We start from the raw sequence: 22152 nt of genomic DNA on the forward strand, positions 1-22152 counted from the left end.
CCTACTAATTGGTAAGATATTCCCACTAAATCCTACTATATATATATATATATATATATATATATATATATATTCTCCATTCTTTCACAATGAAAAAACGCCTTTAGTTAGAAATAAAGCATCCAAAAAACCACTTTTTAAAATTTTTTATTTTTTGGGTGAAGTAGAAAAGAATAGCTTTATTGCAGGGCGCTAGTGCTTAAAAGACCCTGAAACTCCCCGAAGGCTTTCAGGGAAAGGTTTATAAAGACAGTGTGAGGGAGGGGGTTTGTGGGGTGTGTGATCAGCTCATGAACACTCTTCTGATTGGTCGGTGGTGAGGTAATTGGGAGTCGGCATCATCAACCTCTGGTTCCAACCCGTCTGGGGTCTACGTGCTTGAAAAAACACTTTTTAGAGTGCATCGATGATCAGCCTATTTTTACAATGACAAGACTTTTTAATCCATTTAAATTTATGGAGAAATAGGTGTGATATTGTGATTTATAACAGGAAATATATATTTAGTCTTCGTCCCCCTTCCAGGCACAGCGCTCCTAAAACCCTTGGAATTTCCTGTGATGAGCAGCAGCGAGGTGTCTTTTGTTATGTTACCAAGGTGACTTCTGGAAAGCACCTAAGGATGGGGGCTGCTTGCCAGGGGAGCCAACCAAGTGATTAGAGGGTTGGAACTTTCAGTCCTACCCGCTGATGTCCAGGGAGAGGAGAGGGGCTGGAGATTGAGTTCAGTCACCAGTGGCCAATGATTTAATCAATCATGCCTATGTAATGAAGCCTCCTTATAAACCCAAAAGGACAGGGTTAGGAGAGCTTCCGGGTTGGTGAACACGTGGCGATGTGGTGAGAGTGGTGTGCCCAGAGAGGGCGTGGAAGCTCTGCACCCTTTCCCCATGCCTTGCCCTACGCATGTCCTCCATCTGGCTGTTCCTGAGTTATACCCTTTTATAATAAACCAGTGATCTAGTAAGTAAAATGTTTCTCTGAGTTCTGTGCCCTGCTCTAGCAAATTAATTGAACCAAAAGAGGGGGTTGTTGGAATCTCTAGTCTATAGCCAGTGGGTCAGAAGCCCAGCTAACAACCTGGACTTAAAATTGGCATTCTGAAGTAGGAGGGGAGGGGCAGTCTTGTGGGACTGAGACCTTAGCCGGTGGAATCAGATCCTGTCTCTGGGTAGACGGAGTCAGAATCGAGTTAAATTGTAGGACACCCAGCTGGTATATGAGAATTGTTTGGTGGTGTGGGAAAAGAACCCCACACATTGGAATTGGGTGCAGAATCATAAGGGGCCTATGATAAGGTATAATTTGGGAGGAAGTAGCAAAAAAAAAGAAAAAGAAAAGAAAATGTCAAGGTCATAGTATCACAGAAAGACCAGCCAGCTCTTCTAGCACCTTATCTACTCTCATTATGTGTATTTTGTTTGTTTATTTGATTGTTTTCTTCAGGAAAATGAATGAATTCTCTCAGGCCACCAGGGTACTACTGAGTAAGTAGGAACTTGGTTAATGGAACTGGTATCAGACAAAGCCTGCTTACCCCCTATTTGAGAACTCAAATTCGCACTCAGGGGATGATATGCTTCCATAAGCACTAATTTAGTAAACACTATCCAGGCGGCCTGAATAGAGTTTCCTAGGTTTTCCATATAAGTAAATTAACATTGGACAAGTAAATATAACATCAGAGAGGCTGACTGCCAAATACCATATCAGAGGAGGTATATTTCTGATCTTTCATACCCATGTGGTATTTAGCTTCAAGGACTCTAAAAGGGGGATGCCGGGAGAGGGTACAAAGATCTCACCTTAAGATAATTAGGATGGCCCAGAGACCCGGTACAAAAAAGCAGCCGCTGGGGAAGCAGAGCCATGAGCCCTGCTGTAGCCTCTCCTCTGATAGACTCTAGTTGTTCAGATGTGAAAGAAATGCCCAGGGCAGCCACTAACTTCCCACAGAGCAGGTAAACAACTTTTCAGGTCAAGGAGCAGGGAGGAGACGCATGTCTATGACCTTCAAGGGAAAGCTTGGGGTCAGTGAAATGTGTGTGAGATGCGGGGCCCAAAGTTCTGGCCCCATGAGTAGCTGTGTGATCTTGAGGAAGACACTTGCTCTGCTTGAGGCTAAGCCATTCCTATTTATCTAGAAGGGGGTTTCTAGGATTCTCTCATGTCATAGACGTCTCCATTACAGCAGTAATACTACTGTGCTGTGATATGAACTTCTCGGGAAGGCTGCATCCCCAACTGACCGTAAGCACCTTGACGGCAAAGAACTTGGCATTTCTACTTTGCATCCCTGACACCTCCGCTGGTACATAGTAGGTGCTAGCAAAAGCTGGCAGGATCAAGGTGGATGTGTTTGATTTACGTCAAACCAGCATGTGGTCTTCTCATTATGAATCATGGCATTTTGGGAGAGGAGACGGTGAAGACAGGATGGAGAAGAGGCTGGCAGGTGTGGGATAAGGAGGTGGGTGGAAGACAGAAGACTTTTATCTGTTAAAATCAACACATCAGAGGCGCTCAGCGGTGAAAAGATGGCTGGTGCAGACATTTAAAATTAGCTTCCCCTGACGGTTCCTTAGCAACGCTCTATCAGAACATTATTGCCTTTAATGTGCACCACACAATGTTCACTCGCACATGAAATAGCTGGGAAATGGCCATTGTTAACTGACACTGAACAAAAAGATAGGAAAAACACAGGACTCAAAGCACCCTCCTCGTTGCCCTTATGGAGAGGAACAAATAGCCAGAGTCTCTGCCGCCCTCCCCTCCCTGGCTGCCCATTAGGGGTGCCGATCACCGGCCACAAAGCCTTGTGCCCCCGCCCCCGCCCTTGGTTCTCTAGATCATCCCTCTACTTGCTCACAGGTGACTGCTGCCAGTCTTTTTCTTTTTTTTTTTAATTGAAGTATAACTGACATACACCATTATATTAGTGTCAGGTGTACAACCTAGTGATTTGACATTTGTATGCACTGTGAAATGATCACCCAATAGGTCTATTTACCATCTGTCCCCATACAAAGTTACAGTATTTTTTCTCTTGTGATGAGAACTCTGAAGATTTTCTTTCTTAGCAACTTTCACACTTGCAATACAATGTTATTGACTCGAGCGTCCATGCTGTCTGCCATTCTTTTTATTCATTGAAGGGGGTGGCTCAGTGACCTGTTTTATGTTAGGGCAATGAACCACTAGAAATACTCCAAAACACTAACAATAGCAGCAAAATAGCTCCTTGGATGAAGTAAGGCATCTGAAGCTCATACTGGCTGGTAGGAAAATTCAGTGCAGTAAAATGCTGTATTTTTGGTATGAGGGGCAAAATATTCAAAGTCAAAGTGATGGGAAAAATAATGTTAATGTTCAATAATATTAAGATATATTAACATTCAAATTAAATAATATTAGTGTCTTTCTTTGTGAAAATTGTATTCTATCTAAGGAAGTGAAAAAAATAACGAACTAGTACATAGAGATTTAATTGTACTTATGTTTAAATGATGGGGTAATATACAGTTTTCAAATATACATAAAAGGCATGAGATTGCAAGCCCGAGTTCCCACCACCACTGTACGCTAGGCATATCGCAGACCTTGCTGTATCACATAGTAGCTGTACGTCCCTGGCAAAGGCACCATCAGGGCATTAATTTCCTCGTCTGTAAAAGTCACTTAATAACTGCTCTTAAGTAAAAGCTATCTCATAATTAACTCTTCAGACTAATGTGCCAAGCAAGGAAGATATCGATACTTTATAAACATAAGTTAGTATTCTTATTTCTAGAAACATCTTGACTACACAGGTATTTGAATTCAAAATACTCCAAACCAGAAATTCACATTCGAAAACAAAATCTTCTCACAATGATCCCAGACTGGCATTCTGTCGGCACCTGTTTATCTACACATGCTAGTTGGGTATGGAAACGAGTGGCCTACTTCCAGGAAGTTTGAGTGACTTCTGGGTAGTGGCGCTTACCTCTCGAACTAGGGAAGGAGTTGTTGAGTTGCTCCATCACTTCTTCTAACCCTGTGCTTGTGTCCTGGGGAGGACTGAGAAGATCTTCCTCACCTTAATGAAAGCAAACACAAGCAATGGCAAATTACACTTAAGGAGAAAATACAGATACCAGAGAAAAGGTTCATGACGCCATTTAAAAATCCATTAATTCATTTTCACTCCTTCATAAATAACGTAAATAAAAATGACCCCTCAAGCTTAATAATTAGGGAACAGTTCCTTCACGGGAAAAAGAATTTCATGTAGGGAGTTATCTACGTCATTATCTTTGGAAAAGAAAACTGTGTATCTGCTTAGAAGTTAAAGTTGCCATAAGTTTCTTATGCCCCATTAAGAAACGTGAAATGTTTTTCTTTGTAATAAAAGATGATTATCGCACATTTGCAGCGTGTCTCTTCAACACAAAAGAAGCATGTGACATTTTGCATTCACTTTAGGAAGGTAAGGAGTGGAGACACTGAGGTATTTTTTCCATTCTTTACTTTGACATTTAACAAAAAATACAGAGAAGACTCAAGTACCTTTAAAGTCCAATGTAATAGGGAGAAATAAAAGTTGTATGTGCCCTATATAGGAAATGAAATATTGATATTCTAAGGACTGTGTATATGGACATACTGGGAAGTTATGTTCCTTTCCTATTTGTTCCATGGGGTTACTTCATCATAATTATGTTTTTAGATGCTTACAAAGGGAAACTTTTTAAAAAATTTTTTGAGCATTTGTTTATGTGAGGAGAGAAAGATGATTTGGAAGGAAGGGAGTTTAGGGATGGATGGTCTTCTTGGGATGGGAGTCTCCTTGTAGATTTTGTTGATCTGTGTCTCGACTGTTTATTCATGTGTCAAAGAAATACACCTCAAACAGCATTTGCAGTAAGGGAGAAATTTCTTAAGTGCAAACAAAATTGTTTTGAACTTTGAAGGTCCTTTGAAACTAATTTTTCATAACATTCAATCTTCCAACAGTGAAAATAACTTCTTTTCAAGCTCTGTTTGTTGAGTACATTGCCACTTCCATTTAAAACAAGACCTTGCTTCAGCAGATCAACAAAAATATACACGCTTAAGGACAACCTCTGGTTCACATGTGACTTGAAAATGACTGGGGAGCCAGCGATGTAATGACTTGATTGTCATTTCCTTTGGTCTATGCCACTTGGATTTTCATCTCTGATTATAATCCTGCATTTATTACCAAGTGTTCATCCTTCTTTCTTAAAGCACAAGCGAAAAGAATCCTTGGCAATGCTCACCATTTAGACAAAATCATATCTTAGGTGGATGTGAGGCTGTATACCATTATTAGAAAGGAGGGCTAAGGACCTGGGGTAGACAAAACCCCTCTGATTCTGTGAGTCTCCTGGTAACATACCATAGGAACTCTCTTTGAAGTACTAAGGACAGGAAATGATTGCTATTCAGGTTATAAGGTGAAAAGGAAGTTAGGTTATCTATCTGTCCATCCACATGCACATACTACTTGCTGATATTTATGCCTTTAGAAATGAAAAAATGAAATTCAGCATCTTTAGTTTCTTTTTGCCTGTGGGTTTTTTAAAAAATTATTTTATTTATTTTACTTAATTTATTTATTTTTGGCTGCGCTGGGTCTTCGTTGCTGCGTGCGGGCTTTCTCTAGTTGCAGCGAGCAGGGGCTACTCTTCGCTGTGGTGCGTGGGCTTCTCATCGCGGTGGCTTCTCTTGTTGCGAGCACAGGCTCTAGGTGCATGGGCTTCAGTAGTTGTGGCATGCGGGCTCTAGAGCGCAGGCTCAGTAGTTGTGGCACACGGGCTTAGTTGCTCCCCGGCATGCGGTAACTTCCCGGACCAGGGCTCGAACCCGTGTCCCGTGAATTGGCAGGCGAATTCTTAACCACTGTGCCACCAGGGAAGCCCCTTGCCTGTGGTTTTAAACTACCATCATCTGGAAAGGATGGGATGAATGAAATATTGCCAGAAGGAACTGGATACTGACAGCTGCAGGGTTGATTACATCTCTGTTCCATTACCAATGCAAAATTTTGCCGAATTGGGGAACACGAGGCATTTTTAATGGTGTCAAGTCCACTTTAGTGATAGTATGCCTTATAGAATAAATTGGAACCAACAGAGACACTCATGAGCAATGATGTTAATATTTCTGACAGTTTAATTAGCTCATACTGGAGCTCTAGGAACTCAACTGTACTGTCTTAAGGTTTAGGTACAGTTCAATGAAGTGACTGACATTCTTCTCCCTGAATTACTTCAAGGATCAAAAAAAGGTATAAACCTAATTATGTCAACCAGTCATAACTATCAGCTGTGAGTCTCAAATGTAAGTGTCCAAGTACAAATGTAAACTTGGCTTCTTTGTTTTAATGGAAACTTTCATGGCAGTTTCATGTATCCTTCAAACAGTTTTTGAGGGCCTATTACATCGTACATAGAAAATAAACAAGTAAAGTATAATCTTTTCTTCTTTTCTCAAGATTTTCACAGTTAAAACTCCTTTGGGTTTAACTAATCTCCTTTAAAAGTGGAAATCAGAATTATCACATATATGCGTGAGTAAGAAGTGAATCAACCACTGAAAAATGCTTAAGGCCTAATATTTTCTGTGTCAGATTATACTGGAAAAGTGAAAACCGCTAAATGACACCTGAAATTAAAGTAATGCCACTGGACTATTCAATACTGAGCCAGATTTTAAATGTTAAAAAAAAAAAGCCATAAAAATTTCAAAACAGATTTATTTATATATTCAAGTACTTATCAAAAGCCAACTATGTGCCAGGCAATGTTCTGAGTACTGGGATTATAGCAATACACAACCGAAAAGCCCTGTCTCCATGGAATTCACATTCTTATGGAGGCACTCAGGCCTCAGAAAAGAGGGTGAGGGAGGGGCAGTGAGGAAGACTCTTCAGAAAGGGGAGTCTAAGAAGCCCTCATTAATAAGGGGCAGGTGAGCCAAAATGTTAGGGACTTAAGGGTGGGAGCCATGTAGATATTTGAAGGAAGAGTGCATGAGACAGAGGGAATAGGAAATGCAGACTCTGAGAGGAGAGTGTGATTGGCTTGCTCACAGAAGAGCAAGAAGAAGGCCAGTACATACAAAGTAAAGTGACCGAGTGTTGGGGGGAACGTGCTTCTCTGGCCCAGGAATTTGGACATGGTCACATAACCTGCTTTGGCCAATGGAATGTTAGATATGACATAAGCAGAGGCTTGTAATGTCCTTAAGTGGTTGGGCTTGCTTTCTTGTGCTTATGTGCTGTAAGAAGTACATGGTACAGTGGTCTTCTGACCCAAGGGGGATGAGAGACATGTGGAACAGACTTGACCCCAACCCACAACTTGGAGTCCAGCCTAGTTGAGCTCCAGCACAACTCCAATCAACCAACAAGATGGCATGAATGAAAAATATGTAACTTGAGAATTTTCCGATTATTTTGTTACACAGCAATAGCTGATTGATATACTCTGTTTTAAGGCATCGAACTAGCAAGATACCAATATTTATGGGTTATCTAATCATATGCTGATATGTAGCTATAATATTATAGGCGGCCCAAAAATGTTCCTGACTCTAACAACAATACTGGTGACCACAGGCCTCCTCCCACAAAAAAAAAAAGCCTCAAGAAAATATTTATTGAGTCCCAACTGTGTACATTAGGAACTTGGCCAGCCCTCATCCCTACTTCACTGATCCACTGCCTGCTCAAATAGCACTGCTAATGGTTCAGGGATTTCTAACTTAAGTAATGGCAATTCTTTAGCATTAACACTTCAATTTGATTATATTCTGAGGTGATTCCCACAGATATGCATAAAAATCCTTTTTGGATTATTGGCCCTAGTTTTCATGGTTTGTCTGAAGTTGGTCCAAAGAAATGACTGAAACATTAAAAAAAAAATGACTGTTTCAAAATAAGGGAAGACATAGTCAAAGTTAAAATAGCACTCTGATATAGCATAATATGATAGACACTGCTGAAGTGAAGGAAAAAGGAGATGACTCAATCTGAGATAAAAGAAGTGAAATGGTTTGCTACAGGCAAGATATTCTTTAAGTCTTCTGAAATTCACCATGGTTTTAGGCTTTCTAGACAGGATGATATCTAACTCACTTCCCTTTCCTCAATTCAAATGATGATAATGGTTTTACTTGCTTAAAAAGTGACTTTAGCCAGAATTGATGTAAGCTGAGACACAAGAATCCTTACACCTATGATTGTGTTTACACCCAAGCAAACTATATTCTCTTTATACAAAAGGAAGCTGTGTATTAGAACATTATTTTGTCTTAAAAAGGGGGCTGTGTATGAGCAAATATGCCCACCACTATTTTTCTTTGGATTACTTATCTAAATCATATATTTTGTTTTTAACCAATTTCCAACTTGATGTGTGACTACTTTGTCATTCCTGCCTTTCTCTAGTTTTTCTTAAGAAAAAAAAGATCCATCCAGTACCTGATATTTACCTTCAGTGACTTTTTGAAATTATGATTTGGGGTAGATGGTTTCAATTTTACATAAAAATGCTGTACTTAAGTTCTTTAATATATTAACGGTGTACAATGATGGTGTTGATTACTAGTTGGTTAGTGTTGAATAGTGATGAAAGATATTGAAATTAGCTATTATTCATTTGTAAAATTTTTATTGAGATATAATTGACATGTAACGTATTAACTTTAGGTGTACAACATAATTATTTGAAATATGTATATACTGCGAATTGATTACCACAATAAGTTAACATTCATCACCATAGTTACAAATCTTAAAAGTTCTCATCACAAGAATAAACACAAGGCCTTGTTGTTTATCTATTTTATATATAGTAGTGTGTATCTGTTAATCCCATACTCTTAATTTACCCTGCCCCCTTCTCCTTTGGTAACCATAAATTTGTTTTCTATGTCTGTGATTCTACTTCTGTTTTGTAAATAAGTTCATTTGTATCATATTTTTAGATTCCACATATCAGGGATATCATATGATATTTGTCTTTCTCTGTCTGACTTACTCCACTTAGTACGATAATCTTTAGGTCCATCCATGCTGCCATGCAACTTTTAAACATACAGTACAGTATTGTTAACTGTAGTCTCCATGCTGTACATTATATCCCATGCAGGACTTACTTATAACTGGCATTTTGTACTTTTTGACCACCTTTGCCCATTTTGCCCATCCCCTACCTCTGGCAACCACCAGTCTGTTCTCTGCACCATTTTTCATTTGCACTAAAACTGTGCACAAGGGTTCCCTTTTCTTCACATTCTCACCAACACTTGTTATGTCTTATCTCTTTGATAATAGCCATGCAAACAGATGTGAGGTGATATCTCATTGTGGTTTTGATTTGCATTTCCCTGATGATTAGTGATGTTCAGCACCTTTTCATGTACCTGTTGGCCATTGGTATATCTTTGGTAAAATGTCTAATTGATCTTCTCATTTTTTAATCAGATTGTTTTTTCTCTTGAGTTGTATGAGTTCTTTATACATTCTGAATATTATCTCCTTATAAGATACATGATTTGCAAATATTTTCTCCCATTCTGTAGGCTGTCTTTTCATTTCTTGATGGTTTTGTTCGCTGTACAGAAGCTTTTTATTTGATGTAGTCAGATTATGTTTGCTTTTGTTGCCTTTGCTTTTGGTGTGAACTCAAAAAGTCATCACCAAGACTGATATCAAGGAGCTTACCCCCTATGTTTTCTTCTAGGAGTTTCATGGTTTCAGGTCTTACATTCAAGTCTTTAATCCATTTTGAATTGATTTTCATGTATGGTGTAAGATAGTGGTCCAGTTTCATTCTTTTGTATGTGGCTGTGCAGTTTTCCCAACACCATTTACTGAAGAGACTATTCTTTTCCTATTGTATGCTTTTAGCTCATTTGTTGTAAATTAATTGACCACAGGTGTGAGGGTTTATTTATGGGCCCTCTATTCTGTTCTGTTGATCTATGTGTCTGTTTTTATGCCAATGCCATACCGTTTTGACTACTATGGCTTTGTAATACAGTTTGAAATCAGGGAGCATGAGGCCTCCTGCTTTGCTCTTCTTTCTCAAGATTGCTTTGGCTCTTCGGGGTCTTTTTTTTTGTGGTTCCATACAAATTTTAGGATTTTTTGTTCTATTTCTGTGAAAAATGCCATTGGAATTTTGATTGGGATTGCATTGAATCTGTAGATTGCTTGGGGTAGTATGGACATTTTAACAATATTAATTCTTCCAGTCCATGAGCATGAAATATCTTTCCATTTGTTTGCATCTTCAATTTCTTTCATCACTGTGTTATTTATAGTTTTTAGCGTACAGGTCTCCTTAAATTTATTCCTAGGTATTTTATTCTTTTTGATGCAATCGTGAGTGGAATTATTTTCTTAATTTCTCTTTCTTGTAGTTTGTTATTAGTGTGTAAAAGTGCAACAGATTTTTGTTGAGTTTTTATCCTGCAACTTTACTAAATTCATTGAGTTCTAACAGTTTTTTGGTAGAGTCTTCCAGGTCATTTGCAAATAGAGATAAATTTACTACTTTCTTTCTGATTTGTGTGCCTTTTATTCTTTTTCTCACCCAATTATGCTGGCTAGGACTTTCAGTACTATACTGAACAAAAGTGGCAAGAGTAGGCACCCTTGTCTTCTGATCTTAGCAGAAAAGCTTTCAGCTTTTCACCATTGAATATGATGTTAGCTGTGGGCTCGTCATACGTGGCCTTTATTATGTTGACATATGTTCCCTCTATGCCCACTCTGTTGAGAGTTTTTATCATGAATGGATGTTGAATTTTGCCAAATGCTTTTTCTTCATCTATTGGGATGATCATACGATTTTTCCTTCATTCTATTAATGTGGTATATCATATTTATTCATTTGTTCATGTTGAACCACCCATGCAACCCAGGGATAAATCCCACTTGGTCATGGTGTATGATCCTTTCAATGTACTGTCGAATTTGGTTTGCTAATATTTTGTTGAGAATTTTTGCATCTGTATTCATTAGATGTTGGTCTATAGTTTTGTTGTAGTGTCCTCATCTGGCTTTGGTATCAAAGTAATGCTGGCCTTGTAAAATAATTTTGGGGGTGTGATTTCCTCTTCAATTTTTTTGTAAGTGTTTGAGAAGGATTGGTGTTTTTTTTTAAATGTTTGGTAGAATTCACCAGAGAAACCATCTGATTCTGGGCTTTTTTGGGGGGGCGGGGGGGACTTTTGATTATAGATTCAATCTCCTTTCTCATTGTTGGTCTGTTCAGAGTTTCTGTTTCTTCATGATTCAGTCTTGGTAGGTTGTATGTTTCTAGGAATTTATCCATTTCTTCCAGATTATCCAATTTGTTGGCATATAATTGTTTTCAATAGTCTTATGATCCTTTGTATTTCTGTGGTATAAGTTGTACTTGTCTCTTCATACATTTCTGATTTTATTTGAGTCCTCTCTCTTTTTCTCTTGGTGAGTTTGTCTAAAGGTCTATTTCGTTTATCTTTTCAAAAAACAAACAAAAACAAACCAAGCTCTTCGTTTCATTGATCTTTTCCATTATTTTTTTCATCTCTATTTCATTTATGTCTGCAGTGATCTTTCTTTCCTTCCATTAACTTTGGACTTTGTTTGTTCTTCTTTTTCTAGTTCCTTGAGGTGTAAAGTTAGGTTGTTTGTTTGAGACCTTTCTTGTTCTTGATGCAGGCATTTATCTGTATGAACTTCCCTCTCAGAACTGCTTTGCTGCATCCCGTAACTTTTGTTATGTTGTATTTCCATTTTCATTTGTCTGTCTCAAGGTATTTTTTGATATCTCCTTTGATTTCTTCATCAATCCATTTGTAGTGTGTACAATAACACACTGGAGTGTTATTAAATATTTCCATATTTGTGAATTTTCCAGTTTTCTTCTTGAAATTGATTTTTGGTTTCATAACACTGTGGTCAGAAAAGATGCTCGATATGATTTCAATCTTCTTAAATTTACTGAGACTTGTTTTGTGGCCCAATATGTGATCTATTCTAGAGAATGTTCCATCCTAGAGAATGTTCCATGTACACTTAAGAATGTACTCTGCTGTGTTTGGATGGAATGTTCTGTATATATCTGTTAAGTTCATCTGACATAATATATGGTCCCATGCTTCCTTATTGATTTTCTGTCTGGATAACCTATCCATTGATGTAAGTGAGGTATGGTTAAATCCCCTACTATTATTGTATTGCTATCTATTTTTCCCTTTAGGTCTCTTAATATTTGCTTTATATATTTAGGTGCCCCTATGTCGGGTGAATAAATACTTACAAATGTTATAACAAATGTTATAGCCTCTTATTGGAATGACCTCTTTATCACTGTGTAATGCCTTTCTTTGTGTCTTATTTTAGTCATTGTTTCAAAGTCTATTTTGTTTGATATAAGTATAGCTACCCCAGGTTTCTTTACATCTTTACGTCTGAAGTGAGTTTTTTATAGGCCGCATATGGCTAGGTCTTGTTTTTGTTGTTGTTTTGTTTGTTTTTGTTGGAAAGGATTTTCATTAAATTTTATTTAAATTTCAAAGTTACAGAAAAATTCCAGTAGTAAAATAGACTCCTATATACCCTTTACCTTGATTCACCAAGTGTTAATGTTGCCACATTTGCTTTGTTTCTCTTTCTAAATACATAGATTTGTTATTGTTGTTGTTACTATTGCTGACCCATTTCAATATAAGGTTCAGGCCCATGACCCTTTATTCCTAAGTACTTCATCATTATGTCCTTGAACCCTTATCTTATGGAACCACATTGCACTATATTATCATCTAATTTGTAGCCTATATTTAAATTTTACCAATTGCCTTAATAATTCATAATGTCTTTTATAACTATATCCATATATGTGCATATATATATATATATTCCCCTCCCCACTGCCGGAACCTAGGGTCATATGTTGCATTTCTTTGTCTTGTGTCTTTCCTTTTTTTTTTTTTTTAAGTATACTTGATTTACAATGTTGTGTTAATTTCTGCTGTACAGCAGAGTGATTCAGTTATACATTATATATTCTTTTTTTAATATTCTTTTCCATTATGGTTCATCATAGGATATTGAATATAGTTCTCTGTGCTATACGGTAGGACCTTGTTGTTTATCTATTCCATGTATAATAGCTTACATCTGCTAACCCCAACCTCCCACTCCATTCCTCCCCCAACCTCCTCCCTCTTGGCAACCACAAGTCTGTTCCCTATGTCTGTGAGTCTGTTTCTGTTTCTCAGATAGGTTCCTTTGTGTTGTATTTTAGATTCCACATTTAAGTGATATCATATGGTATTTGCCTTTTTCTTTCTGACTTACTTCACTTAGTATGATAATCTCTAGTTGCACCCATGTTGCTGCAAATGGCACTATTTCATTCTTTTTTTATGGCTGAGTAGTATTCCACTGTATATATGTACCATATCTTCTTTATCCATTCCTCTGTTGATGGACATTTAGGTTGTTTCCATGTCTTGGCTATTGTCAATAGTGCTGCTATGAACACAGGGGTGCATGTATCTTTTTAGATGAGTTTTGCACAGGTATATGCCCAGGAGTGGGACTGCTGGATCATGTGGTAATTCTATTTTTAGTTTTCTGAGGAACCTCCATACTGTTCTCCATAGTGGCTGCACCACTTTACATTCCCACCAACACTGTAGGCAGGTTCCCTTTTCTCCATGTCTTCTCCAGCATTTGTTATTTGCAGAATTTTTAATGATGGCCATTCTGACTGGTGTGTGAGGCAGTATCTCACTGTAGTTTTGATTTGCATTTCTCTAATAATTAGCAATGTTGATCATCTTTTCATGTGCCTGTTGGCCGTTTGTATTTCTTTGGAGAAATGTCTATTTAGGTCTTCTGTCCATTTTTCTTTTTTAAAAAAATTTTTACTGGGGTATAGTTGATCTATAATGTTGTGTTAGTTTCTACTGTACAGCAAAGTGAGTCAGTTACACATATACATATATCCACTCTTTTTTTAGATTCTTTCCCCATATAGGCCATTACAGAGTACTGAGTAGAGTTCCCTGTGCTATACAGTAGGTCCTTATTAGTTATCTATTATTATATATAGTAGTGTGTATGTGTCAATCCCAATCTTCTGCCCATTTTTCAGTTGGGGTTGGTTTTTTGTTGTTGAGTTGTATGAGCTGTTTGTATATTTTGGAAATTAAGCCCTTGTTGGTTGCATTATTTGCAAATAATTTTCTCCCATTCTGTAGGTTGTCTTTTCAGTTTGTTTATGGTTTCCTTTGCTGTGCAAAAGCTTGTAAGTTTGATTAGGTCCCATTTGTTTGTTTTTATTTCTATTGCCTTGGGAGACTGTAGGTCTTGTTTTTTAACCCATTCAGCCACTCCATATATTGTGATTGGAAAATTTAGTCCACTTAAATTTAAAGTAATTTTTGATAGGTATGTACTTACTGCCAGTTAAAAAATTGTTTGCTGGCTGTTTTGTAGCTCCTCTGTGCCTTTCTTCTTCTCGCTCTCTTCCTTTGTGATTTGATGATTGTCTGTAGTGTAATGCTTAGATTTCTTTCTCTCTATTGTTTGTGTGTAGGTTTTTGCTTTGTGGTTACCATGAGGCTCAGATAAAATAGATTGTTATAAATATGTTTTAAGTTGATAATACCTAAGTTCGAACACATTCTAAAGCTCTACATTTTTACTCTCCTCCCTATGTTTTATGTTTTTGATGCCACAATTTACATATTTTTATGTGTGTCTATTAACAAATTACTTTGGTTATAGTTATTTTTATTACTTTTGTTTTTTAACCTTCATACTGAACATAAAAGCAATCAGCCCATCACTATTACATGATTTGATTATTTTGAATTTAATTATATAATTATTACCTTTACTTGTGAGACTTATACTTTCATGTTTTCCTGTTACTAATTAGCTAGCACCCTTTTGTTTCAGTTTAAAGAAGAAGTCTGTTTTACATTTCTTGTAAGGCTGGTCTAGTGGTGCTGCATTCCTTCAGCTTTTGCTTGTCTGGAAAACTCTTTTTATCTATCTATCTATCTATCTATCATCTCTCCTTCAATTCTGAAGGACAACTTTGCTGGATAGAGTCTTCTGGTTGGCACTTTTTTTTTTCTTTAAATACTTTGAATATATCATAAAACTCCCTTCTGGCCTGCAAAGTTTCTCCTGAAAAATCTGCTGATGGATTTATGGGGATTCCCTTGTATGTAACAAGTTGTTTTCCTCTTGCTGCTTTTAAGATTCTCTCATTGTCTTTAACTTTTGACAGTTTAGTTATAATGTGTGGGAACTGTCCAGGCTTCCTGGATCTAGACGTATGTTTCCTCCCTCAGGTTAAGAAAAGTTTTCTGCTTTCTCTCTCTCTTTCCCTTCTAGGACCCTATATTAGGAATATTTGTCTGCTTGATGGTGTCCAATAAGTTCCTTAAGCTATCTTCTCTATCATTCTTTTAAAAAATTTTATTGAAATAGTGTTGATTTTACAATGTTGTGTTTCAGATGTATAGCAAAGTGATTCACACATATATATGTGTATATATATATATTTACATCTCTTCCATGATAGGTTATTACAAGATATTGAGTAGAGTTCCCTGTGCTATACAGTGTAAGTCCTTGCTGGTTATCTATTTTATATATAGTAGTGTGTATCTGTTAATCCCAAACTAATAATCTCCCCCCCCCACTCACTGTTCCCCCTTTGGCAACCATAAGTTTGTTTTCTTTCATTTTTCTTTGTCATCCTATGATGGATGAATTCCACTGCCCTGTTTCTGGGTTCGCTCATCCTTTCTTCCAATTCATCTAGTCTGCTGTTCAACCCTTCTATTGTATTTATTGGTTCAGTTATTGTATCCTTAGCTTTGTGATTGCTATTTGGTACTTTTCTTATATTTCTCTCTCTTCCTTTAGGGCTGTTATTTTGAATTCTCTATTTGCAAAATACTCCTGTCAGTTTCTTTCTTTAAGGTCTTTTTTGAGGTTTCATCTTGCTCTGTTCTTTGGAATATATTTCTGTTTTTTCATTTGCCTTGAGCTTTGTGTTGGCTTATAACAGTTACCTCTGCCATCTTGAAGGCGTGATCTCATGTAGGAGGTGAGCCTTGTTTTTCAACCCTGCCCTACCTCTTGGTCATCTCTTAAACTTTTGTGATAGATTGTCCACAGAGGCTTCTTTGTTCTTAGTGGCTCTTAGTAGTTAGTTGAGGGTGTGCCCAGACCTGTCGGTGTTCCAATGGGGAGGATTTCAGTCAGCACTTAGATGCAAGATGATTGATTGGAAGGCTTACCCCTGCCCTGGCAATAGCTTTTTCTGTATGCACCCTCTGCACTGAGCTCTGGGGAGATGATTGATTGATAGCTATTTAAAAACTGTTTTTTTGGTATGCTACCATTCCATTGAACCTGTGAACATAAACCCTGCTGGCCACCAGAGCACCAAATGTGTGCACAAGCTCCTTTATGGGAGATAGCAATGACCTGGAGTGAGGCAGCAGAGTGGGAAGATGGCACTGGCTGGCCTGCACGATCTCTCTCTAGAGAGCACTGAAGTCAGCCCCTGTATGTGTGTTAAATGAATAAGAAGCCTGCCTCTTTAGGCTGAGGCTTTTAAGTTATAAACAAAGAGGACTGTTTCATGGAAAGACTGGATGCATTCCAGTCTGCTGCCTCTACGCTGTGCACTTGGTGGGGGGGGGGGGCGTGGGAGGTGGGGTTAGCCTTGGTGAGTCCATGTGAACCCTTTAAGTAAAGTACTGTCTCTTAGTTCCATAGCCTTGTGGATCTCTCTCACGGATGCAAGCTCCACTGACTTCAAAGTTAGTTAGGTGTTTGTGGAGCCCAAACCTTTACTCCTCAGGGAGAAGCTAATAGTTGTTGAGAGTTCTTTCCTGGTTGCGTGTCACCATGCCAGGGATGGGGTTTACAGCAAGACTGTGTCTCAGGCTCTCCTACCTGTTTCTTTTAAATTAATTTTTATTGGCATCTAGTTGATTTAGGTTATAGATATACATGTATCCACTCTTTTCCCAGATAGGTCATTTTAGAGTATTGAGCAGAGTTCCCTGTGCTATACAGTAGGTCCTTATTAGTTATCTATATTTTAGTGTGTATGTGTCAATCCCAATTATTTCCTCCCCTGGTAACCATAAGTTTGTCTTCTACATCTCCTACCCGTTTTGATGGGGGCTTTTTTTCTGTTTGTCCAATGTATAGGAGTCACTCAGCTAGTTCCTGAATTTCTTTGAGAGGGAACTGTTACAGGTGTAGTTGTAGATTCCCTGTTTCTGTGAGGGTGGGGGGGGGGGGAATTCAGGATCTTCTTATGTTGTCATCTTGATTCAGAACCTCAGGCTAAATTTCCTAAGTGTGTGCACTGTTCCATATGTACACAAGGTTACATTGTGCTTGGCTTTGAAAACAATCATTCAACAAGCATTTTACTGAATGTCTGTTGCGTAAAAGGTGATCAAATGGGGAAGAAAGTGAGCAAGACTTAGTCCTTGCCTTTAAGGAGGTTAAGTTCTACGGAGAAGAAACAAAGTCTAAAACAGAATAAATTAATTACAGGATATAATAATGTATGATGAAGTTCCCCAAAAAGACAAAATGAGTGAAAAGGATGGTACATTTCAGGTTAAGAAAACATCGTGCACAGGGTCAGAGATGGCTGACAGCATGGATTAGTGAAACAGCATGATATGTGTGCAGAAGCACTGGGGTCTGCAAATGGAGGCAGGGGATCATATTTGAAGACAGTGAAAAATTGGGCTCTAGAGGAAGGTGAGAATACCTTTGAATTTGAATACCATGCTAAGGAGTACGGACTTGAGGCAAACAAACAGGAGCCATAAAAAAGGGAGAAGAAAAATTAATTAATATACAATCTGAATGTTTGTTAAGGGAATAACTGGATACACGTGGAAGATGGCTTGGAAAGAGAGCCTAAAGACAGAGAAACCAATTAGGAGAGTATTCATATTGTCTGTTCTGCCGATCACATCATGAGGGCTAAAGGCAGAAGCAGCTGAACTGAAGAGTTTTTCTCTTGTTTGTTTGTTTATGCAAAGCAAAACAGACTGACCTTGATGACCGGAGAGGTGTTGCCTTGATGACTGGAGAGGTGTTGGTGGCGCTTGGCTCAAGAAGGAAGGTAAGTAAAGGGGTGGTTTTAGAGGTAATGAATATGTTTAGTACCTTGGCTGTAATGATGGTATCATGGGGTATACATATGTCCAAACTTATCAAGATGTGTACATTTCTTTGTATATCAATTACGCTTGCACATAGGTAAAGGGAAAAAAGTGTGGAAAATGACTGCCTTTGTACAGTTTAGAAATTCTGGAGGTTGATCGCAAATTTTGGATTGTTGTGTTTTTTTCGTTTTATCCAGAAAATACTCACTCAGGAGAGAGGTCTAGGCTGACAATCTTGAGAAAAGCCTTGAAGTGATGCACTGAGGGGACACATCATCACCTATGCAGTCATGTGGCATAAATACTTAGCCTGAATCCAATTATGAGTAAACAAGCAGGCAATGCAAAGTGAGAACCATTTTACAGAACAACTGGCCTGACCTCTTCTGAAATGTCAGTCTCATGAAAAAATCTGAAGAGGCTAGGGAAGTGTTCTAGACTAAAGCATGACCTTTCATTGGCTCCTGAGTGAAAAAAACCAAAAAGCTAGAAAGACTATTATTGGCAGAATGGGGGATATTTCAATTTAAATTAGATAATAGTACTGTATCAGTGTTTATTTCCTGAGTGTGATTATGTAAGAGAATATCTTTCACCTTGGAAGATATATGTTGAAGTGTTACTAAGTATGCAACATAATCATTAAAACTATACAGGCACATAAAATATACATGAATATCAATGCAGGATATATAAAGATGTTTGTTAACATATAGATAAATAAATAGATGTTACTGTAAAGCAAATGTGGCAAAACGTTGAATTAACTGCAGTTCTGCCCTAAGTTTGAAATTGTTCTAAATAAGAAGCTAAGGAACCTTTAAACATTGTTTAAACGAACAAGTTAAATATAAAATGTTCTTAAAAAAGAATGATTGATTGGGTAGAAGAAGTTAAGAGAGTCAGAGATAAGCTGTTGGGAAGATACATAGATAGATAGACTTTGTTCATTTCTAACAGAATGTGAGCTTCATTAGGACATCGTCCCATTTTAAAAGACGTATAGAATGCACACATGGTACCCAGAGACTTACCAGTGGTATTTCACGGTTTGAGGAAACACTCCAACTCATTAGATCACCCAGTATGACTTCACCCATATTTCTCTTTAAAAAGTCTTGGGGTTATATATTAAAAGAATGCAACTCTCTACCAGAAAATGGTTCAGCAAACCCCAGCCATATCTCAGAGTGTCAAAGCATGAGGATACACACTGCATTTATTTCAACACCTGTGTGCATCCTGCAAGAAGATGGTCTTTTTTTTTTCTTCTTTACAGTGAAAAAAAAAAAAAAAGTCACCTTTGAATTCAGTCTTTTCATCCAGAGAACAAACTTATTAACAACAGAGCCTATCCATTTTACATTGGCAAGTCATCTCTTAGCCTAACTCGGCCACTGGAGAAAGCACTTCTGTCCTTGTATTCAGTTCTGCCACGATCCTCTCAGCTCCACAAGTCATCAGGTCCACAGCCTGATGTGGACTTTAATTTGGGTGCTTTCATAGGCACGCCGCCTCTTTGCCAGTGTTGACAGGCCTAAATAATTAATGCTTCTAAGCACCCGGGGCTCTGAATCTCACCACTAAAATATGTGACTTCGTTTCACAGGCTTTGCTTACTTCAAAAAAAGGCAAAATCCTGCAGTAGGCATTAACAACAGAGGTACTAGAACTCAGTTATTTTTGGAATTCAAAGGCATATAATATTTTGTCATATGCTGCACTATCACTTACTTACAGTCCCAACAGGCCATTAGCTCGACTCAGATCTCATGTGGAGAAAGACAATCTGATGCCCTAAATCACTGAGGTGTGGTAAAGCCGGGAAAACAACTCCAAACATTTCCTCTTCCTTCAGAAAAGAAATGAAACCTGGCTTTTCTACAAGCTTTGATTTCTCTAATCTCAGTGCCCTCATCCACCTTCGTCAACATCTTGAGGAATCTTTCTCCTTTCCCAGCAACCCTGGCCCCCCCCTCCATGATCTGCATGTATAATCAGCAGCGGCTCACTGGGAGGCTACCTCTTAGACATAGGCGTCACTGGAAAGTGTTTGTTTTACTTTCCATGATGTCCAACTTGTGAATTTTCCTGACCATGGTCCCCAATCCTCCACCATAGAATGCACTCATACCTTTCCTTTTTGTCCCATCAATTTGGATTAGGCACTTCACCTCTCTATATTCTACTCTCACGGAAGATCCTAAGTATAAAATGAATTCTTCAACACACCACATGGTACCAGGCGACAGAGCTTTAAGTGTGAATCAAGGAGTCACAGGTCTTTTCCTTTCTGTGAGGTAAGAGGGTCAAGTACAGGTCTCTTCCTTTCTGTGAGGTAAGAGGGTCAAGTAAACCCAGTTTAGGACCCAGGAAAACACATGAAAGAATGCTCAACATCAGAGAAATGCAAATCAAAACTACAATGAGGTATCATCTCACACCGGTCAGAATGGCCATCATCAAAAAAATCTAGAAACAATAAATGCTGGAGAGGGTGTGGAGAAAAGGGAACCCTCTTGCACTGTTGGTGGGAATGTAAATTGATACAGCCACTATGGAGAACAGTATGGAGGTTCCTTAAAAAACTAAAAATAGAACTACCATAGGACCCAGCAATCCCACTCCTGGGCATATACCCTGAGAAAACCATAATTCAAAGAGTCACGTACCACAATGTTCATTGCAGCTCTATTTACAATAGCCAGGACATGGAAGCAACCTAAGTGTCCATCGACAGATGAATGGATAAAGAAGATGTGGCACATATATACAATGGAATATTACTCAGCCATAAAAAGAAACGAAATTGAGTTATTTGTAGTGAGGTGGATGGACCTGGAGTCTGTACTACAGAGTGAAGTCAGAAAGAGAAAAATACTGTTTACTAACAAACAAACACATATATATATATGGAATCTTAAAAAAAAAAGTTTATGAAGAACCTAGTGGTAAGACAGGAATAAAGACACAGACCTAGAGCGTGGACTTGAGGATACAGGGAAGGGTAAGCTGTGACAAAGTGAGAGAGTGGCATGGACATATATACACTACCAAATGTAAAATAGATAGATAGCTAGTGGGAAGCAGCTGCATAGCACAGGGAGATCAGCTTGGTGCTTTGTGTTCACCTCGAGGGGTGGGATAGGGAGGAGATATGGGGATATATGTATAGCTGATTCACTTTGTTATAAAGCAGAAACTAACACCATTGTAAAGCAATTCTACTCCAATAAAGATGTTGGAGAGAGGAAGGGGATAGAGTAAGTATTTGTGGCCTTCATAAAACCCCCTATTGTCAGTCTAGCCTAGCACAACCAGAAAAACCAGTAAGCAGATGGCTGGCAACCACCTGTCATGGTCCTTTTAACAATGGATTCATTACCCCTGCAAAATGCTTTACTTGTTTCGACCTTTTATTTGCCTCATGAACTCCAGTTTTCTTGGAACCCCGTCCTAGGCCGAGAAGAAGACTACTGAAGAACACCACCAGACCCGGCTGACCATTTCGTCTACAAACTTTTTTATCTCTGCCCTCAGTGTTACTTGATAATGTTCCAGAAGGGTCTTTACTTTCCTCAAGCCACACTCATTTTCAAGATTACCTTACCGTTTTATTTCACTGAAAAGACAGACATCTCCAACTTCCCTTCTCTTAGCCGCTTCTGAGGAAGCATTTTCAGCTAATGCCCTTACAGTGATCCACTGAGCTGTAATTTATTTTCATTTCGATTGAGCCCTTTTCAGCATTTTGACCTGTTGCACTCATCTTCTTCCTTAAACCTATGCCTGCTCGTGTGGCTGAACCACACTGACTCCATTTTGTCAGCTCCATCTTGGGCACACAGGCCTACCCCCTCCCCTTTCTGTGTGACTGAGCTTCAGCCTACTCACTAGGAATGTGCCCAAGCC

General features: G+C 38.4%; 1 protein-coding gene across 7 annotated transcripts in view; it reads right to left on the reverse strand.

Annotated features, from left to right (window-relative positions):
* The window catches only part of DMD (dystrophin), a 1714964-nt gene that overhangs the window by 11563 nt on the left and 1681249 nt on the right, over positions 1-22152 (reverse strand). For all 7 annotated transcript variants that reach the window (XM_061178412.1, XM_061178413.1, XM_061178411.1 and 4 more), the window contains one exon: positions 3989-4081. In XM_061178412.1, coding sequence (XP_061034395.1) covers positions 3989-4081 — 93 coding nt within the window. The remainder of the gene's footprint in view (positions 1-3988; positions 4082-22152) is intronic.

The sequence above is a fragment of the Eubalaena glacialis genome, chromosome X (assembly GCF_028564815.1).
Source record: "Eubalaena glacialis isolate mEubGla1 chromosome X, mEubGla1.1.hap2.+ XY, whole genome shotgun sequence".
Classification (NCBI taxonomy): Eukaryota; Metazoa; Chordata; class Mammalia; order Artiodactyla; family Balaenidae; genus Eubalaena; species Eubalaena glacialis.